The sequence below is a fragment of the Oryzias latipes genome, chromosome 24 (genome assembly GCF_002234675.1).
Source record: "Oryzias latipes chromosome 24, ASM223467v1".
Taxonomy (NCBI): domain Eukaryota; kingdom Metazoa; phylum Chordata; class Actinopteri; order Beloniformes; family Adrianichthyidae; genus Oryzias; species Oryzias latipes.
Window position 1 is genome coordinate 1,913,549 of NC_019882.2, and position 22,510 is coordinate 1,936,058.

General features: G+C 43.4%; 1 protein-coding gene across 1 annotated transcript in view; it reads left to right on the forward strand.

Annotated features, from left to right (window-relative positions):
* LOC101157583 (endothelin-1-like) overlaps positions 1-21,946 on the forward strand; it is a 39,976-nt gene extending 18,030 nt beyond the window's left edge. The window contains exons 2-4 of the mRNA XM_004083323.4: positions 3,009-3,162; positions 19,167-19,277; positions 19,355-21,946. Of these exons, the coding sequence (XP_004083371.1) occupies positions 3,009-3,162; positions 19,167-19,277; positions 19,355-19,457 (368 nt within the window). The 3' untranslated portion in view covers positions 19,458-21,946. The remainder of the gene's footprint in view (positions 1-3,008; positions 3,163-19,166; positions 19,278-19,354) is intronic.
* Positions 21,947-22,510: the final 564 nt, after the last annotated feature.

A 22,510-nucleotide genomic window follows, 5' to 3' on the forward strand; every position in this document is an offset into this window, starting at 1 on the left:
CTAGCTTGAAGATGAAGTATGTGGAGCCTTTTGTGAAGCTTCATTTCCGGATTATTATAGGTGTAAAACAAAGAGATTCTGAACCTTTTGGCGACTCAAAATCAGATTAGTTTCCGTGTAGCAGTCTTTCCGGGGTTCAGTGTCAGTAAAACGGAGTTTAATATGTAAAATAAGGAGCTCAGAGACACGTTTGGGTGTAGACAATCGCTGCAGCCTTTATTCTCCTTTTCATTCACATATCCTGAAGTTCATTTGTCTCATTACGTCATGAACCTGTCATCCCAACACCAATGCGGAAGTAAACAGTGTTACAAACGCCCCCTCCTGCAGATGAAATGTCCCGTTTCAGCATAAAACAATAAAGAGGAATGAAAATAGTGTTTTATATTAGCTTTGGAACGTTGAAAATGCCAAAAAAGTGCTCCTCCTTTTGTGTGACGGAAGCGTCACACAAACGTAGAGTCTTGTCTTTGGTGGAGGAAGAAAGGATTCAAGCGAACAGCTGCAGGGACACCGACGACTACGACGGAGTTTTAGGGCCACGGTGAGGAAAAAAAATTCTGGCCAACGTGGCGAGATTAAAGTCGTCATGTCGACTTTAATCTCGTCATGACGAGAAAAAACTCGACACAAAGTTTCGAGAAAAAACTCGTCGTGTCGAGATTAAAGTCGAAATAAAGTTTCGAGATTAAAGTCGCAATGTTGCGCGAGAGCAGTGAAGCTGAGTCTTTCAGGAGTATTCAGTGTTATGGCTAATGTTAGTGAGCTAGTGGCTTTGTATTTAAGAGTTTACGACAGAGTTTTATGGCCACAAAAAAAAGTAATTTTATTAGGAGATAAAAACTCGTAAATTTACAGGAAAAAAGTCATAGATTAACAAGGAGAAAACCCCGAAGTTGTCTGTTTATCGGAGCCTATCTTGAAGATGAAAGATGTGGAGCCTTTTGTGAAGCTTTATTTTCGGATTATAGGTTTAAAACAAAGAGATTCTGAACCTTTTGGCGACTCAAAATCAGATTATTGTTAGTGGAGCCGTCTTTCCGGGTATTTGTAAAATAAGGAGCTCAGAGACACGTTTGGGTGTAGACAATCGCTGCAGCCTTTATTCTCCTTTTCATTCACATAACCTGAAGTTTATCTGTCACATTGCGTCACGAATCTGTCATCCGATCACCAATGCGGAAGTAAACAGTGTTACATACGCCCCCTCCTGCAGATGAAGCGACCCGTTTGATCATTAAAAAACAAAGATCAATGAAAATAGTCTGTTATATTAGCATTACAACGTTGAAAAAGGCAAAAAGTGCTTCAAGCAAACAGCTGCAGGGACACCCGATGCCGGCTTCATCATTGGGCTGCAGAGTATGGAGGCAGAGATCCTGCAAACCAACCATCAATAAATAAAACTTTAATAACTTGTAAATCAATCAAATGAGCTTCCAGACATTTGGAACGTTATCAATAAACATTCAGCTCACCTTCAACTACGTTTAGTCGGTCTGCTCTGCTGCTGCACGGCGTTCACCTGCTTCTCTGCATTCTCACTTCCACAATAATCTCGTAAATTTACGAGTTTTTTTCTCTCTCGCGCGCAACATTGCGACTTTAATCTCGAAACTTTATTTCGACTTTTATCTCGACAAGACGAGTTTTTTCTCGAAACTTTGTGTCGAGTTTTTTCTCGTCATGACGAGATTAAAGTCGACATGACGACTTTAATCTCGCCACGTTGGCCAGAATTTTTTTTCCTCACCGTGGCCCTAAAACTCCGTCGTAGACGACGGCTTCATCGGGCTGCAGAGATCCTGCAAACCAACCATCAATAAATAAAACTTTAATGAATCGGAAATCAAACAAATGACCTTCCAGACATTTGGAACGTTATCAATAAACATTCAGCTCACCTGTTCAACAAAGTTTAGTCGGTCTTCTCTGCAGCTGCACGGCGTTCACCTGCTGCTCTGCATGCTCACTTCCACTGTAATCTCCTAAAATTACGAGTTTTTTTCTCCTAAATTTACGAGTTTTTATCTCCTAAATTAACGAGTTTTTATCTCCTAAATTTACGAGATAAAATCTCGTAATTTTACTTTTTTTTTTTTTTTGGTGGCTCTATTTTTTTTTTTTTTTTTGGTGGCCCTAATAAATGAGGTTTGCAGACTTTAGATTTTTTGCCAATCTTATCATATTTCCGATTATTATTAATATTATCATTAGTTTATTTAGCAGATTTTAGATTAAATTATCTGATTTCATTTTAAATAATAATATTTAAGATTATTGTATTTAATTTCAGATTATGTTATCTAAATTTTAGGTGATTTCAGATTAGATTATCTGATTTTAGATATTCTAAAGATTTAAGGTGAATTCCGATGATTTTACACATTTTGTTGATTTTAGTTAAAATTATATTTCATTTAATTTTAGATTATTTTATTCAATTTCAGATATGTGATCTGGTTTTATCTGATTTCAGAATATTTTAGATTTTTTGCTGATTTTTAGCTTATTTTCGCTGATTTTACATATTTTGCACGTCATCACTGATTTTAGATCATCTGATGTTTATATTATTGTCTTTATCTCAGATTGTTATAGGATTTCATCTGATTTCAGATTAGGTTAGCAGATTTTAGACAGATTTTAGCTGATTGCAGCTGATTTTGGATTATTTTAAATCATTGTATGTAACTTCAGATATGTAATCTGATTTTAGCTAATTTCAGATCGTATTAGTTAATTTCAGGTTTTATTAGCTGATTTTTCTGATTTAAATTCTAAATCTCTTTTTTTAATCATACATCATCTTGTCTGCTTGTGTGTTTACATGAGACCTGCGCCCTACAGAATACCAGATAGAGGCTCTTTATTTTTAACTGTCATTGCAAACAGGACCGAAAGGCCTTGGGGGCCCTCTCAGATCTGGGGCCCCTAACACTTGTTTGCTGGCGAGAAATGTCAAATTCCACCAAGTCTTATGGTTCTCTTATCCCCGTACCTTCCAGCTTCAGACATGAGCCCTGCAGCAGAAGAAGGCGCCGCCATGCAGCTCACCCACACCCCCCACCGAAGAGAGAAACGCTGCTCCTGCGAGAACCAGAAGGACAAAGAGTGTATTTTCTTCTGTCACATTGGAATCGTTTGGGTCAACACCCCGAGGTGAGAAGAAAATTAAACATTTAAAGAGTTTGCTTTTGCGGGAATGGAGAGCTGGAGCTCCTCTTGTAATGTGTGATGATAAAAGATAACAAACGCAAGACTCCACCACAGTAGTTGGGAGGTTTTCAATGGAGAACTGCCGTCCAAAACTAAGATAAACTGACTATTTGCAAGGTCAGAGGTTTAGGAATTATCAAATCTGAGAGTGGGATTTCACTAAATCTGTTCATCATGTTTCCAGACTATTGACAAATCTTTTTAACTTTTGGAGAGGTTATCTCAACCTGATTCCTGCTGTACTGGCTCTTTGTTTTTTCCATATTTTAACATTTTTATGACATTCTTTTCAACCCATTTTGTTTTAAGTTGCTTTTACATTCCATAAAAACGATTTAATTTGAAAAAAGTCCCATAATGAGCACTTATCTTTGTTTTGTCCACAATGCAGTCATTAGTTTGTCACACCTTCATGCTTCCAAAACTACACACACATGTGCAACAAAGGTGGTCAGAAGAAATCTGATAGAAGGGAGTCAAATAGGTCTGAACCACGAAAACAAAACACCACAAATCAACTTTGGAGCACTCCTCATATTCCTGTGATTTTATTTTATTATACAAAAAAAGTAGACAGTAAAAAACCCCGCTGTAAATCAGTCCTTGTCTCTCAGTTGATGTCAATGGAAAAGTTCTTAAGTCCTGGATGCAAAAACAAATGTTTCGGTACGTTGGAGCCGTCAAATGGACAAACGGAATGTAAGGTAGAAGGAATTTGCTTTGAGATGTTCATTTTTATTAAAAATAACTCTCCCCGAAGAGAAATAAAAGACACACAAAGATGTGGACAGCTGCTCCATCCCAAATCCCTGCCTCATAACTGGACACACGTCTGCAGAGAGTTGGAGAAGCGAACAGGAAAGGCAAAGCTATCCTCCCCCTCCCCTCCTCCACATTTTTGGGTAAATGCTCAAAACTATTAGACTATTTTCATCGCTGTTAAATATGGGTTTTATTGGAACAAATCTCACTTTCATGAAAACAGGCTGCAATCCTATTTTATTCACCAGTGAATATTGCCTTTTCTTGATTTTACTGTGATTTTTACTGAACAAAAATGCAAAAAAAGGTTAGAAGGTTCATCCAGAAATTGAGCTGCACCTACTGTTACAGAGAACCTCTGTTTTTATTCTATCAGTAGTCAAAATGAGTCACAAATGTTGACCGATGCCTTTAATTTGGGGTGGCCGTGGTGCAGTGGTAGAGTGGTCGACCTCCTATCGGAAGATTACGGGTTCGCATTTCCGGCCATGTGTCGAAGTGTCCTTGGGCAAGACCTCCGGTGGAAGGAAGGCGTCAGTGTTCGGAGCCGCCACCAGTGTGTGAATGAGTGAATGGGACTGTGAATATAAAGCGCTTTGGACCTTGAACAAGGTAGCGCTATATAAGCATACGCCACTTACCAAAAATCCAAAAATCCAAATCCCCACAGCCTGAAGAACCAAATGCTGCAGTTCCTCAAATGACCACTGCAGGCTGGTGTCGGAAAGACATCCCAGAGTTAAAAATTCTGACTTAATGTATAAAAACAAACAATAAATAATAGAGGGACGATGCTATTGGTTGGGGGAGCCATTATCCTGTCCACACAGCCGTTTTCCCATTCTTGGGGTGGACTGAGTTAGCTCCAGTTGAACCGTTAACACCAGAGCTTAACCTTAAGTGTTGACTTTCCTTGAGATACCATAACTCTTCCAACATAAATCCAACACACTGAGGTTGCAAACAACAGTCTATTGATGACGAAACGTTCACTGCACTGCTGTTTCCTTTGTTTTTGTTTTTTTAATATTTCCCCCTTTGCACCTTGAGACTTGATTTAATGTCCCCATAATGGGCTAAATAAGGTATGTCCTGTCTTGTCTTGTCTCTTCTCGTCTTGTCTGGTTTTCTTATGTCTCAACTCCTCTTGTCTTGTTTTCTTTTGTGTTGTTGTGTCTTGTCCTTTCTTTTTTCTCTTGTCTTGTCTTGTTTTGTCCTGTCCTGTCCTGTCTTGTCCTCTTGTCTTGTCTGGTTTTCTTATATCTCAACTCCTCTTGTCTTGTTGTGTCTCGTTTTGTCTTTGCGCTGTTATTCAACACTTTAAAAAAAAGTTCCAGCTGCGTTCTTAATTTGCTGCAATTACGTCGATCGCGTCCATGGGAAGAGCATTTTGTTGTTGAGGTGTCGCCGACGACATCTCCGGTGTTAAAGGGTTGATGTGTGCGTCCCACATTAGGCCTCAATCTCACCATTCAGAAGATGAAGTCAGAAAACATGTAATTGTTTGAAATATTCGCTAAATGTAAGATGCCAAAATAGAATAAGAAAATTAAAGAAAGCAAAAAAAAAAAACTTAGCACAGCAAGCAACCATGATGAACTTTGAAAACCACATACAGGTCATGTCTGATGGAATTTAAATGTTAATTCAACTTTCTCTCTTCAATATGTGAAAGAAGTTAAAAGAACAGACAAATTCAAAGCGCTTCTATTTCATTTTAAGAAGTTTAATAATAGAACACAATTTAAAAGTTATTAAAAGTACAAACTTCTGAAATAGTTTAACAATTTGAAGCCATAATTTGCTCAAACTTACAGTTACAAGACACCCAAAACATGTTTAAAGAGTTAAAAAAGGAAGCTTCCCAACAATTAACTTCATTTTAGTTCAGTGTGCACAAGCAATGAGGAACAAGTCAGATGTGGTGGAGCTAATAAGAAAGCACCATTATCTAAAAGAAGGGTAACTTTTGCAGTTTTCCTCTGGCTGGTTTACCCAGAAACCACAAGACTCTAAAGACATTAAGGTTGGACCCCAATTTGACCCGATCCCATCAGGTTGTTCCTATCTGTAAAAAGACAGACCCCCCCTGCCTTCGCATGATCACACAAGTCGGTGCTCAGGTTTCCTGTTTGGCTGTGTCCAAATTGGTAACAACTTTTAAAAAAAAGTGGGTGCTAATGTTGGAAAAGAGTATCCAGTAAATTCTAATGATTAGGTTGAAAACTGTACTGCGGCTTCTGAACTGAATTAACAGAAGAGGCACCAAAATAGGTCCAGCGGAGGTTCCAGAAACGGCTCCAGCAGCGCCGGGACCCTCGCAGTCTGTTGGTTTAGTCTAAACATAGCAGTGTGGTCAAATGAAATCCTCCTGCCCACACGGTAAAGGGGCTTTAAACAGCAGTGCCCACTGTCACTAACGATGCCACTAAACTGTGTGGGCTGAAGGGAGCTGCCCCCCCAGCATGTGCTGATAACCCCGGTTTGAAGCTTCTTCAGGGGCAGATCTGAGGTGGAAAAACTCCCTGAAGCTGAGAAAAACCCCACGTTTCAAAGGAAATGCGTTGTTTTTTTTGTTTCAGTGATGTCTAATGGTTTTACAAAGTATTACTGTAATAACCCTAAGGCCATGTCACAGCTATAACCTACATTATGCGCATATTGCAAGGAGGAAAATTGCTTATGCTTGAATAAACGTGGGAAAAGTGAGAAAAGTTGTGTTCTTTAACTGAAATTTTAACAGATGTATCAGTAATGAACCAAAAAAATTCTATCTAAAATTTATAAAATAATCATATTTGTCATGATCGGACTACTAGGGAGACCCAGATGCTGGAACCCGGAAGAAACTCAGGAAGGCGTTGTATTTAACAGGATGTTTTAATTATAGAAGTCAGGGGACGTCGTGGATGCAGGAAACTGCTGTGGCGAGGTGGAGCGCCGAGGACGGCGTTCACAGTCCGTGACGTGGTGGAGCGCCGAGGGCGGCGTGACCGGCTTGAGGCGAGACGTGGACGCTGAGGACAGCGTAACCAGCTTGAGGCAAGGCGAGGACGTCGAGGATGATGTAATCAGCGTGGAGCGAGGAACCAGCGTGACCAATGGAGTGAAGACCTGAAGACGTGAGACAGACGGTAAGTACAAGCTAGGATTACTAAAGCGAGAGTAACTTAACTTGAGGCCAGGCGTGATCACCGGAGTGAGTATAACGGACTGGCGTAGTATGCTGGGATGGATCTCCTTAAGAAGGTCTGCCAGGTGATGAGATGATGCAGGTCAGCTGGTTCCAATGAAGGGGCAGGGAGGGGAGGAGTAGCAGCCGGAGGAACCGTGACAGTACCCCCCCCTCAACGACCGCCCCCAGGCGGTCCCGGACGACGATCAGGGTGGGCCCGAAAGAAATCGTCAATGAGGGTATGGTCCAGAATGAGGGAGCGGGAGATCCATGAGCGCTCCTCCGGACCGTAACCCTCCCAGTCCACCAGAAACTGGAAACCGCGCCCCCGGCGGCGGACGTCCAACACCTTGCTGGCGGTGTAGGCAGGAGCGCCGTCGATGACCCGGGCGGGCGGTGGGGAAGCGGACGGCGGGCACAAAGGACTCTCCTGGACAGGCTTAAGCTGCGAGACATGAAACGTGGGGTGCACCTTAAGCGCCGCCGGGAGCCGCAGCCGCACACAGGAGGGGTTTATGACCCTCTCGACGGGGTAAGGTCCAATGTAGCGTGGAGCCAGTTTACGGGAGGTGGCCTGGAGCGGTATGTCCCGTGAAGACAGCCAAACCCTCTGTCCCGGTTGGTAGGCGGGGCTCTCCACCCTGTGGCGATTAGCGATCCTGCAGTTCCTCTCTCTAGTGCGCAGGAGAGCGGCCCTGGCCTGAGTCCATATACGCTGGGCGCGTCGCAGGTGATGCTGAACCGACGGGACCGCCAAGTCCAGCTCCTGGGAGGGGAACAAGGGTGGAGAGTATCCGAGGGACGCTTCAAACGGGGACATACCGGTAGCAGCAGACGGATGGCTGTTGTGGGCGTACTCGATCCATGCCAGGAATGAAGACCAGTTGGAGGGGTTTCGGGCGGCCACACAACGGAGGGCGGCCTCGAGCTCCTGGTTTGCACGCTCCGCTTGCCCATTTGACTGGGGATGATGACCGGATGTGAGGCTAACCGTGGCACCCAGAGCAGAACAGAAAGCCCGCCAGACCTGGGATATGAACTGGGGCCCGCGGTCGGAGACAATATCACTGGGGATGCCGTGATGCCTGAATACCTCTCGAACCAAGACGTCAGCCATCTCGGTGGCCGTGGGCAGCTTGGGAAGGGGAATGAAATGGGCAGCCTTGGAAAAACGGTCGACCACTGTAAGAATGACGGTGTTATCCTGAGAGGCCGGCAACCCAGTGATGAAGTCCATGGCGAGATGGGACCAGGGCCGCTGCGGAACAGGTAAAGGATGGAGGAGACCAGCAGGCGGCGAGTTGGAAGACTTAGAGCGGGCGCAGACGTCGCAAGCCGCAACGAATTCCCTCACGTCCCGAGCCATGGAAGGCCAGAAAAATCTACGTTGCACGAGCCTCAGGGTTCTATGAATGCCGCCATGGCAAGCAATACGCGACGTGTGCCCCCAAACCAGGACATCCGAGCGGAGGGAGGAGGGGACGTAAAGAGTTCCAGGGGGGGCCGGAGGATGGTCAGGTTCCTCTCCCTGAGCTTGGATGACCCTGCTCTCAATGTCCCATGTCAAATTACCCACAATACATGTGGGGGGAATAATGGGAGAGCTGTCCTGGTCATCCCCTGAACAAAATAAACGTGAGAGGGCGTCTGGTTTAATGTTCCTGCTACCCGGCCGGTAGGTGATAGTGAAATCAAACCTGTCAAAAAAAAGGCACCAACGGGCCTGACGTGAATTAAGGCGTTTAGCTGTACGTAGGTAGGCGAGATTTTTATGATCCGTCCAAACGATGAACGGATGTTCAGCCCCCTCGAGCCAGTGACGCCATTCCTCCAGAGCGAGTTTAATGGCGAGGAGTTCGCGGTTACCGACGTCATAATTCCTCTCCGCCGTAGAAAGCTTCCTAGAGAAGAACGCACATGGTTTCAGTTTCCCCGAGCCAACCTCCCGTTGAGAAAGAATCGCTCCCACACCAGAATCGGAAGCGTCGACCTCGACAACGAACTGTCGGAGAGGATCAGGCTGTGATAGAATGGGAGCGGAAGTAAAGAGGTGCTTAAGTCTAGTGAATGCGGATTGAGCTTCGGGGGTCCAGAGAAACGGTTTAGTAACGGAGGTGAGTTGAGTCAACGGAGCGGCAATGCTGCTATAGTTCCTTATGAAGCGACGGTAGAAATTTGCGAAGCCGAGGAACCTCTGAAGTTGTTTACGGGAAGTGGGAGGTTCCCAGCTGGTGACGGCCGCGATCTTGGCCGGATCGGGGCGAATGTTACCAGAGTCAATGATGAAACCCAGAAATGAAATGGTGGGTACATGAAACTCGCACTTTTCGGCTTTAACATATAGTCGGTTCTCTAAAAGCCGTGAGAGAACCTGGCGGACATGGTGGGTGTGTTCATCCAGATCGCGTGAATAAATAAGGATGTCGTCAAGGTAAACAAAGACGAAGCGGTTCAAAAAATCACGAAGAACATCGTTAACGAGATTCTGGAAGGTAGCAGGAGCGTTGGTGAGCCCAAAAGGCATCACCAAATACTCGAAATGACCGAGTGGGGTGTTAAAGGCGGTCTTCCACTCGTCCCCCTCCCTCATGCGAACCAAATAATAAGCGTTACGGAGGTCCAACTTGGAAAAGACTCGAGCGTCCTGAACAGAATGTAGAGCAGAGTCAATAAGCGGAAGGGAATATTTATTTTTAACAGTAATTTGATTGAGGTCGCGGTAATCAATGCATGGGCGCAAAGTTCTGTCCTTCTTCTGGACGAAGAAGAACCCCGCACCGACCGGAGAAGATGAGGGGCGAATATGACCAGCCGAGAGGGCTTCCTGGATGTATTTTTCCATTGACAGTTTCTCAGGGCCTGATAAATTAAATAGCCTCCTCTTAGGCAGCGTAGCGCCTTTAACTAGTTCGATGGAACAGTCGTACGGCCTGTGGGGAGGAAGGGAACCAGCCCTGGTCTTACTGAAAACAGCCCCAAGATCGTGGTAGCACGGAGGAACCCTAGAAAGATCGATCTCCTCAGGATCTGGATCACAACGAGGAGAAACCGAGGGTATGGCGGAACGAAGACAATTAGCCATGCAGGTAGTGCTCCAGTTGGTAACGTGGAGATTAACCCAATCGAACTGGGGGTTGTGAGCTCGAAGCCAGGGGAACCCTAGAATGATGGGAGACTGGGGGGTCTTGGTAATGTAAAACTGAATGAGTTCGTGATGATTACCAGACGTGATGAGACGAACGGCCTTAGTACGGTGGGTTATGTGAGTGAGGACCTGACCACCCAATCCGGCCGCCCTGACAGGGATATCCAAAGGTTCTGTGGGAATGTTAAGCTCAGAAACAAGACAGTCATCAATAAAACTCTGCTCAGCTCCAGAGTCGATAAGGGCTCTACCTTCAAAAACACTAGAAGAAAAACTTAACTTGACAGGTAAATAAAGAAAAGGTCTCTCGGTAGAGAGAGAAGATTGACCCGCCCGTGGCCTGCCTTCTAACGGGGGGTTCGGGAGTTTAAACGAAGCTTACATTGATGAACGAGGTGACCGGTCTGGCCGCAATAGAAACACGCCCCCTCATCTCTTCGTCTCTGCCGCTCCTCAGGGGTGAGCTTAGAATGTCCAATCTGCATCGGTTCCTCTGTGGAGAGTCCGACAGAATCGTGAGACATAACATGAACATAGTTAGCAGCAGGGAATGGAGGAGAAGCACTGGTAAGGAGTCTCTTGTCTTGACAGGGGCGCTCAGCATGACGTTCACGGAGACGCACGTCGGACCGCAAGGCCGCGGTGACGAGCTCTTCAAAAGAGCTAGCCTCGGGTTGCGAACATAAATGGTCTTTAATCGAGTCATTAAGGGATTGGTAGAACACCCCTTTAAGGGCTATATCCGGCCAACCCGCCTCCACAGCTAGAATCCGAAAGTCTATTAGATGGTCACTCACGGATCTGTGGCGTTGTTTGAGGGCTAGCAGTCGGCGGGTGGCCTCCTCCTCCTTGCGGGGTTGGTCGAAAACCAGCCGGAACTCGCCTAAAAAGCGTTCGAAAGGAACTTGAGAGATGGGATTAGCGGTCAGGTAAGCCTGAGCCCATTGAAGCGCTTTACCCCGGAGAGAGTTCACTATAAGGGTGATTTTGCTGTGGTCTGCATGATAGTGCCGAGGTGCCTGCTGGAAGATCAAACGACATTGCAGGAGGAATCCCCCGCAGGCTCCTACGTCACCCAGGAAAGGCTCAGGAAGGAGCCGGATGTTTTCGTGAGCTGCTTTGTCTGTAGCGGGGCCCGGGCTTCCGGTGGCGGAACCCGTGTTGCTGGCTGAGGCGTTAGTAGGTCCTCGGGAGGTTAAATCCGTCAGAGCCAGAGAAATACCGTCCAAGCGACGGAAAAGATCCTGCTGGGCGGCGGCCATCTGGTTGAGGGATTCAGCTTGCCGTCCCAGAGCGATGCCTTGGTGAGTGACGGCCAAGCGGAGTCCCTCCGGGTCAGCTGGGTCTGGGTAATGGCCAGTCCGTTCTGTCATGATCGGACTACTAGGGAGACCCAGATGCTGGAACCCGGAAGAAACTCAGGAAGGCGTTGTATTTAACAGGATGTTTTAATTATAGAAGTCAGGGGACGTCGTGGATGCAGGAAACTGCTGTGGCGAGGTGGAGCGCCGAGGACGGCGTTCACAGTCCGTGACGTGGTGGAGCGCCGAGGGCGGCGTGACCGGCTTGAGGCGAGACGTGGACGCTGAGGACAGCGTAACCAGCTTGAGGCAAGGCGAGGACGTCGAGGATGATGTAATCAGCGTGGAGCGAGGAACCAGCGTGACCAATGGAGTGAAGACCTGAAGACGTGAGACAGACGGTAAGTACAAGCTAGGATTACTAAAGCGAGAGTAACTTAACTTGAGGCCAGGCGTGATCACCGGAGTGAGTATAACGGACTGGCGTAGTATGCTGGGATGGATCTCCTTAAGAAGGTCTGCCAGGTGATGAGATGATGCAGGTCAGCTGGTTCCAATGAAGGGGCAGGGAGGGGAGGAGTAGCAGCCGGAGGAACCGTGACAATATTCTCAGATGAGTCTTTATCACTTCCCCAAAACAAAGTTGGAAACGATCTTTCTATTCCTGGTAACACTGAGTTCTGGGCTCAAATATGTAAAAACATCCATATCATGACAAAAATAACACAAATTTACAACTAATACAATACAAAACCCTCCATAGAATTCACTACACAAGAGAGAAATTTTCAAGAATGGGATTTGAATCAGAGATCTGCCCATTTTGCACTCAAAATACCCCAGACACATATATCCATGCAACTTGGGACTCCTCACCCATTAAAGAATTTTGGGAAGAAATTACCCAAACCTTATCTATCCCATTCTTGGCCTGCCTCATCCCTTCATCACCTTCACTGTGTCTATTAGGAGACCTTTCAGAACTACATTTAAATCTTGACCCGTCTAAGAATAAATGTATTCTTGTAGCAATAACAATAGCTAAAAAAACATCTTCATGATCTGGAAACCAAAGGACACGATGTTTCTTGAATACATTTACTCATTACCTTCTTCCACTGACACGACCGAACCACTATCTGTATGGTCAGCTCTCATTGAGTTCCTAAACGAACATTAAGTTTCATCTGAGAACCAAATATGTGACTGTCTTGGCCTCTATGGGGTGTTGTCTCCCCGCCTTTTTCTCTCTACAATACCCTATTCATCTCATTTGCAGGCGTCTGATAGTTATGGGTAATTACTCTCAATATTTTTATTTTTATTCATTTTTTTTTTTTGTAACAAAGACAAGATGATTATTTCTAGTGTGGGTTTCATGATGGTTACTGCTATTGAGTTTTCTAGTAGCAAGAATAGAATGAATGCATACTTATGTCTTGAGCCTTTCCTATCCATTTACATGAATCTCTAATAATGTATCCCTACATTTTTGTTTTACCTCCTGTTTTGTGTGTTAGTATTGGTAGTTGTCTTTGTTTGTCAGGTCTGTTTTTTTCCAGTGTATTGTCGTTTGTTTGTTGTTGTTTTTGTTTTGTTTTTTTCTGTTGTCTCACTTAAATAAAAATTAATAAAAATAAAAAAAAGGAATGAACCACATCAAAACCAAGGAAGAAGAACGAATAAACCACGCAAAGAACACGTAAACACTGCGCCGTATACGTGAAATAAAAGTTAGACATTGGTGGTTCACGCGTAAATAGTCCAAAACCCTCGATGGACATCTGCGCACATCGACAAAAGCAAGAAACACGTATAAATTATGTATTTCACACGTGGAAAATGTGTGACATGGCTTTTCGTAAAGTACAGATTCAACCCTGGCATCAATTTTTATCAACATAAAATGATGACATTTTTCTTTTTTTTTCGTAGCAAATATTAACTTCTTCATAACAGTTTCACTCAATTCCGATGCTTTGTTGTGTGTAGCGGTTTCACAGACAATAAATGTCAAAGACGGCCTGTTTTCGGTCTCCATGGTTACCGGACACTGGTTGTGAAGATTGCATCTTTAAGTCCCACTCCGATCATCTTCTGATCAAGTTTCAAAGCGTTCCCAGTGAGTTTTTTTTTTATTATCATGGTGATGCCGTCTTTAGCCGAAATTCAAAAACTTGTGTTGTTTTCTAGGACATAGTTTCTGCAGATCGGCAGACGTTTTTCTTTATTTATTATTAAAGTGTTTCTTTATTTGAATCGTTGTGAATCAGGAGCAGACGAGAAAATGCTGTTGGAAAAAACGTCGTATTTGTGACGTAGAAAATACTCTGAGTGGGCAACGAGCTCCCTGCTGTCAGCAGCAGGGAGGGGAAGGGGGGCGGGGTTGCTCCGCACCAACAGCCAAACCTCAGAGGTGAATTGCTAGAGAACTCCTGCCGCTCTGCAGAAAATATGTCCTAGAAAACGACACGTTTTTTGATTTTGCATAGAAACAGCATAATCAGAATTAAAAGAGCACATAGAATGTTTGCAAATAGACCAGACCAGGAGTTATGATGATTTTGATAAATGGTCTTTAGACTTTTCTATGTAGACAAGAAGGTGAATCAGTTTCTGCCACTTGCTGTTCTATGTCATAAAAAATTCTGGATTATGGCCTGGATGTGATTAACTGGGATTATTTGGCCATTCCATATTCCCTTTGACATGTTCTTAGTTCAGAAACTGTTGATTAAAACGTAAAAATGATCAAAACCCGCCAACGTTCTTCTGGTTCTTTCTCAGACTGAACGTCCTGCTGCGGTTCTGTCTCTAGAACCAGACATGTCGTTTTGAATCCTGTGCCCATCTCCAGAGCCATGAAACCAAAGACTTTCCTTTCAGAGCATATTTTTCATTTGGACCAGCTTTGCATACCGAACAGGGAAGCCTGCTGTTAGCCCTCAAGTTCTCCCCAACAAATATGAGACATTCTCCTGCTAATTTCCTGAAAACTGGAGAAGTTATGAAACTTTTCCAGCTTCACATGTGTGCTGTCAGCAGAATCCAGGAGGTTTTTTCTGCAGATCTTTTGTTACTCAGAGATAAGTTTCTTTGTGTTTTCCTTGGACTGTTGGAAATGTCCAGTTACTTCAAATTTAGCTTTAGGAGGGCCGTCCAGCTTGCTGCTGCTCCTCACATGAAGATAACAGAAACCATCCACTACTTTCAGAGTAAATGTTATTTTTTTAAATCAGACCCCCACCCCCCACCATGTTTTAAGCTGGACTGAAAACAGCGAGGAGCATCAGATCAATCTAAAGGTAGCACTTCTTCAAGAGCCCACCTTTGGAGATGCGGGTTTATTAAACATCTGCTCTCCTTCGTTCTTCACAGAGACGTCAAATGATTGACATCACTGAGATCAGTCCAGAAGTGAACCATCTTCCTTCTGATTTTTCATAACTGCACAGGTTTTGGTCTGTTTGCAGAGACAAAGACTACGGATCAAGCAAATGTTCCATTGAAATAAGGACATCTTGTTAAGGTGGAATGATTTTTAAAGGGTTTGAAGGATCTTTTGTCTCTCTGGTCAAATCTAAGAACTAAAAATAAAACCAATTTTCTTGAAAAGGAATGGAATGGAATACCTTTTAGTCTTGATGGATCAAAAAAAAGATCTGTTGTTGTTTATGGGTATTACTGAAATCAATCATCAATATGAACTGTTACATATCCAACACGTCGTTCATGCTGCGTTCACAATAAGTCCCCAGATTGACAAAATCTTTGACTGTATATCCCTTGTGCTATCTTGGATGACCCCCCCCCCCCCCCCCCCTCCAGTGACGTGTTCTCCCTACCATGACAAAGGTGGATAAAGGTGGAAAGATTTCATGTAATCCATGGACACCAGTGAAGATCACAAATCATTGAAGAAAAAAGGTTCAGAGCACTGTCTAGTGGGTCTAGATGACCCACCTCCCAATGGTAAAGTGCCTAGGATAGAACAAGGGCTACAAGAAGGCGTGTATTTTTCTCCACAGGCAGATCCAACTGGATTAGAAGGAAATTTTTATGAAATGTTTCATTAAAAAAAAAAGAAAAGCGGTGAAATTTGTTTTTGCTTGTACAAAAAAAGAGCCAGTTCATGTGATATGTTTCGTCTTTTTAAGGATCAGGCATAAAAAAAGACCAACTATCCAGAAATGTCTAGACGTGAACCTTCCGGGCCTGGACGGATTCAACAATCCCAGCAGTTTCATGATGGAGTTTGTCAGAATTCACAAATGTTTGGTGCATTTGTTCACCAAACACTTTGTCACAGTTGCTTAACCTTGATGGTTTCGGGCTTTTGCCAAACGAAATATGAAACAAACAAAATTGAAAGCGTCTCGCACTTTTGCCTGCAGCTGCAGTCGTTCGCATGTTTGTGTTGGCAGCGGAGTCCTGCAGCAGGTTTGGGGTGTGGGTGTCTGGGTGTCCCCGGATCACAAGTCCAACTCCTGTTCCATCACAAACACACAATTAAACTTTGTGCTTAGCTGATCCATCATGTTTGTTTCTGCCGAAGCCCAAACAGAGGAGTACCTGCCGCTCAAAGCAGAAAAAGTGCTGGCTCCCGCCTGCTGGATCTTGGCTGATCGCGGGACAGAACAAGACAGATAAGTCGATATAAACACAGCCCTGAAAGGATGGAGCCGAGGAGTCCATCAAGTGTGCAGTGGAACCATTACTCATGCAAGCTCCAGTTCAATAGTTCAGGTCGCACAGATTTATTCATCCCTGTAACCCAAGAAAGAAAGAAGCTCACTAACCCTTTGACATTTCAGCAAATGCTAAAAGGTGGAGGTGAAGCCAGCAGAGTTAGAAAAACAGCAGCACGGAGTCAACAGGCAGCAAAGAGGGAAATAAATGACGCGGGCGGAGCGCAGATGGAGGAGGGCCGGCGGATGAAAGCTTCGCACTTTATCACCAGCTACATGGTGGAAATGAGGACCAGATGTGCTGCCGTTTAATTGAGACAAGAACCCAGGAAGACCTTCAGTGCCGTTATCACTGAATCAAACACGTTTGCTGCAAATGTGTTTGATTCTTAAAGACATGTCAAACATTTGGACGACGATAACGCGGCGATTTGAGTCCAGGCTGTTCCTGCTGTTGGATGCAGCCGCACAGTGACATAAAGCTGCAGCCACGGCGCCACGAAAGATGCTGAGAGCACTGCTGGGGAGCTGTGAACCCCCCCAAACAGTGGAGGAAACTATTCATTCTTGCTGATTTTATAGGTTTGTCCACCTATAAGAAAATTGTCAGTCTGACATCCTAATGGAAGGTTCATCTAAACGTATCGACCATACAAAGAAAATCTGTGTAGAACATGAACTGTGCATGATTATTGTTTAGATGCAATTCATTAGTGATTCATGCATCAATTACATAATTTTAATGTGATATGTGCGCCGTATACACGACATAAATTTATATGTCGGTAGTTCATGCATGAAAAGTCCGTTAGACAAATGTGGAACGGTCGTGGAAAGACACAAATTCACATCTCACAAAAATCACGCACAACTGGGTTAGATTTACGTAATAATTGCGTATAAACTACATAAAATATGCATAAACTGTGTAATTTTGAACCAACTAAAAATGTTGACCAGCCCAAAAACCAAATTCGCGTAAAGACCCGTCGACCGAAACCCTCGACGGACATCTGCGCACGTTGACAAAAGCAAGAAACACCTATGAATTACATCTAGCATGTATCACTAAACTGTGTGACATGGCTTTCAGTAAAGTACAGATTCAACCCTGGGATTGATTTTTAATTGGAAGAAATGATGATATTTTTCTTTTTTTTTCGTAACAAATATTTACTTTTTCATAACAGTTTCACTCATTTCCGATGCTTTGTTGTGTACTTTGCCCGTGTCCTGACATGGAAAAAATAAAATATATCTCGTTCCCACAAATTAATATCTTGTTCCCACGAAATACTACTTCGTTCCCCACAAAATAATTAATTAGTGCGAACAAAATAATTATTCACGTCTTAAGTCATTCATAAACAAGGATATGCTCTCCGTCCGGCCGCTTGCGTGGTGGTTCATAACTTCCGTGTCAAAAAACCTGTGTCGTTTTCTAGAACATATTTTCTGCAGAGCGGCAGGAGTTCATTAGCAATTCACCTCTGAGGTTTGGCTGTTGGTGCGGAGCAACCCCGCCCCCCTTCCCCTCCCTGCTGCTGACAGCAGGGAGCTCGTTGCCCACTCAGAGTATTTTCTACGTCACAAATACGACGACTTTTTTTTAAACAGCATTTTCTCGTCTGCTCCTGATTCACAACGATTCAAATAAAGAAACACTCTAATAATAAATAAAGAAAAATGTCTGCCGATCAGCAGAAACTATGTCCTAGAAAACAACACAAGTTTTTGAATTTCTACTCGCTGTTTATGTCATACAAAATTCTAGATTATGGCCTGGATGTGATTAACTAATGAATTACATATAATCACGCATGAATCACGAAAGACCGACATTTTATACCGTGTGCAAAACGTACATAGTGGCTGTGTGACAAATAGACTTGAGGGAGAAGAATGTCGACCTGCTCAAGACCGGAATGGACAAGACCATCAGCAAGAAGCTGGGGTTCAGTACCAAAATATAAGAACATGACCATCAATCCACCTAGAAGTCTGGGGCTTCAAACCAGATTTGACTTGCTGGGGTTTCCATGATCATGAGAACAGAGAGAAAAACGACACGGCAGGAGATAGTTGATGATCCCAAAGCAGCTGGAACCACAGTCACCAAGAAAAGCATTGGTGATACTCTACGCCGCAGTGGCTCCTAATCTTCCAGAGCTTGCAAAGTCCCCCTGCTTAAAGGAGGCACGTGTGCAGGCCCACCTGAAGTTTGCCAGTGAACACCTTCATGATTTAGAGAGTGATTGGGAGGAAGCGCTGTGGTCAGTTGAGGCCAACACGGAGCTCTTTGGTGTCAACTCAACTGACCCCAAGAACAGCATCTAGACTGGGAAGCATGGAGGTGGAACCATTATGGTTTGGGGGTGAATGGAAGCATGGGCGGAGCCATATACAGTCAAAGCCTGAGTGAAAACCTCCTCAAATGTGTCGTGGACAGGTCTCCAACAGGATAATGACCCAAATCTTACAGCCAAGGAACGGCTGAAGAAGAAGCAGATCACTGGCATGGAGCGGCCTCAATGGAGAGAACTAAAACTAAGAGTTGCTAAGCAACAGCCACCAGATCTGAATAATTTAGAAGTCATTTGTAAAGAAGAGTGGACCAAAACTCCTGATATGTGCAGAAACCTGATTATCAGCGACAAGAAACCTCTGACCTCTGAGGGTACTAAGCAAGAGGGTTCAAAGACGTATTTCCCTCAATGAAATGCAAATACGTTTATATAAATCATAAATAGAAATACATTTTCTTTAAATGTTCTTACTGTTCCATTGAGCCTATTAGGGCGACAGTGGGAAATCCAGAAGGGGATCATCGACTTGTTGTTTGTAAGGATTGACTCGATTGTGTCTTTGTCTCCCAGCCGAGTGGTGCCATACGGATTCGGGTCGGTGCGTCTCCGGCGGGAACTCCGCCGCTGCCTGTGCACGGACGCCCAGGACACGGCGTGCTGGTCCTTCTGCTCGTCTCAGAGGTCGGCGCCGCACGGCCACGGGAGCGCCTGAGCAAACCGACGGATCGCTAACGCTGCTGTGCTCTCCTTCTCCTCAGGGATGAAGGGGCCGACATCAAGAACAAGAGCGACAAACTCCAAGGATACAGAGCTGCCTTCTGGGAAAAACGGAGCAGGCATGCCCTCAAAGCCCAGACCTGAGGAAGAGGAGCATCGAACGAGGAGAACGGATTCATCCGAGACATCAAATATTGGGCCTGTGGTTTGGTCATGCACAGCTTATGTAAATGTGATGATGACAATGAAGTGCTAGAAGCTTTTTTAACTCGCAGCAGATGTTTTATTCTTAGTTCCTCCAAGTGTTGGATCTTGTTGATTTGTGACTTTGAGGGACACCGCACTGAGCTCATAAAGGCCGCTGAAGCCCCCAAAACCTCACGGTGGTTTGGACTTTATGTTTTGAAGTAAAATCCAGGCCACCCTCAGGATCTGCTGTGTCTTTTATGATGCTGGTGGGAAGGAGCAGACCTCAATGGCTTCCAGCATGAGTACGGTGCAGCGTAAGAGACAAACTTCAAACAACCTGGTGGAGGGTCATCTTCCAAAAAACAACAACTTCCTATTGGCTAAAGAGGTTTTCCTCCATCGACCCGTTAGCTTCAAACTCTAAAGCCACGTCAGATGCAAAAATCTGCTGATGTTTATGACAAAAATGTAATTTCAAAAGACTGAAATGAATGCATTGGAAAAGACACTTGGAAAAAATATTGTATGTTTGGTAGATTATATGTCTGAAGAGCAGCAAAATATACTTTAACCTCCATAAACTCATGAAATGTTTATCTAAAATGTGAAATGTTTACCTATTTTATAAATCCCCCCCCAAAATGGTTTGATTTATTTTTATATCCCCCAAAAACCTTTGGCAAAATTATAATAATATATTTTGCATTTAAACTCTGATCACTAAAATACAATGATTCCTCTGATGAGCCACAGTTTAGCCTCTTAGATCTCCTACTTTTAAAAAACCAAATGTTTCTAATGAAAAAAACTGTCAGCTGAGCGAAACATCTGACTGTCACTGCTGGCAATATCCCAAAATGTTTGGAGTCCATAAAACATTTCCTCCTGTGAGTCACAAACGTTTGTTTCCTTTGATTCATGTGGATATTTTAGGATCACAGACGTATACTCTGTTTAACCAGCCACTGAGTCCCTGCGGGTGTCTCAAATATGTCTCAGACATGTCTTAAACACGTCCCAAACATACTTTAAAATATGTCTCAAAATTGTTTAAAATATGTCTCAAATATGTCTCGAATGTGTCTCATACAGTATATGTCTCAAAAACGTCTCAAACATGTCTCAAACGTGTCTCAAATATGTCTCAGACATGTCTTAAACATGTCCCAAACATATTTTAATATATGTCTCAAACATGTTTAAAATATGTCTCATACATGTCTCAAATACATCTCAAACATGTCTCAAACGTGTCTCAATTTCATATGGGGATTTCAAACATCATTTCATTAAACCAGTTACTCCATGAGATGTCAGATCCCGGTCTGAGATGAGCTGAAGGTTTGACCTCTTTTATTCTCAACAAAAGCTACAAAATATTCAAAGCTTTTTGAGGGCACAAATTAGTATCTTGTGCACACAAATAAGAATTTTGTGCACACAAATTTGCTATTTCTCGCACGAGTTAGTATTTTGTTGGCGCAAATTCATATTTATGGGACACAAATAAGAATTTTCTGGGCCCAAGTTAGTATTTTGTGGTTACAAATTAGTAGTAGGAATTTAAGATGCTAAAATGCAGATTTGAGGCCACAAAATAGTAATTTGTGCCCAAAAATGATTATTGTAAGTACATTTTTTTTGTTTTTTAATATCATTTCCAGGGCTCTGTGGCAAACACAAAAACTCAATTGTGTCCAGAGTCCCTTACTACTCACTCCTTAATGCACTACTGCATATTACCATTTTTTCGGGGCATCTGGCGTCCAAAATCCAGTGTCTTGGAAATTTACCAGATGTCTAAATGGGTAAATATAGACCACAATGCATTGCATTTGAATGGTTTGTCATTTGAAAAACATGTACTCACATTTATTTCCTATGAAATGTCAACGTTTTTATCATCAGAACACCAGAGGACAGGATGCACTGTATCCTCCTTTAGGGGTCAGGGAGTCAATCTGGACACGGCCTGATAGTTTAAGAAATAACATTGTAATATTTTATCCTAACAAGAAGCAGATTTAAAGTTTTCTGTTTTCAGCATTTGTCTGTTTTAGTCTTAAAGTGAGGCCAACTTTGAAATAAGCTGTTGTTAAAGCTAAAGTTCAAAAGCATGTCCAACCAACGGTACAATGATGAAGTTTGAGTTTCATGTCATTTGCCAGAGTTTGGTGGTGTGAATGTAAATGGGATGTTTCTGTCACTGTTGCTCTGCAGGATCTCGCTCTGTATTTGCTTTAGGATGCATGTGACACGCAGTAACCACATTGCTGTCTGTATTTCTACCTGTTTGCACCTTCATTTCTTCCTCCAACGTGCACCTCGGACCAAAGGATGCACACTGATGTGGAACTGTAAAAATAAAGTATTTATTTTGTTTCTCTACTGCACATATAAAGTGTACTCTAAAGTGATATTTAAATAGATGAAGCTTTACTATTTTGGTCGCTTCATCATTTCAATCTGTGTATTCTCTCTGTTGTTATGTCTTTGACGAAAAGTTAGTACTCTGCTCCGACTTACGACCAGAAAACTTTAATGAACAACGGCGTGCTTCGCTCTGCGGCGTTTACAGAAAACAGTACGTTTGTTTTGGACGCATTTCTGCAGAAAGTCAGCTGAAAAGTGATGCTCGAGTGAGACGAAAAACAAACAAAAAAAGCCCAGAACGGAGGCAAATCAGAACGACTGACAAACAGGTGGGATAAATTAAGGTTTTACAATTTTTATTATTTTTACCAAAATACCAGTAACCCAGTAAAAATTCTTATTTTGCAAAAAAACAAAAAAACTGTGACTGAAAAATGTAAAGTAACTCAAACCAGGAAGTAGCATCTGCTGCAGTTCCACTAAAACACTGGAATGCATTTGCAGATTTTTCACTGATTAGCGTGTTTTAAAGTCAGGTTTTACTCCAGAAGCAGACATTTTCAGTCAACCTTAAAGGATACTTTTGATAAATCATGCATTGTTCTCTAATCATGACTTTTTTTTGCTCAAATTTG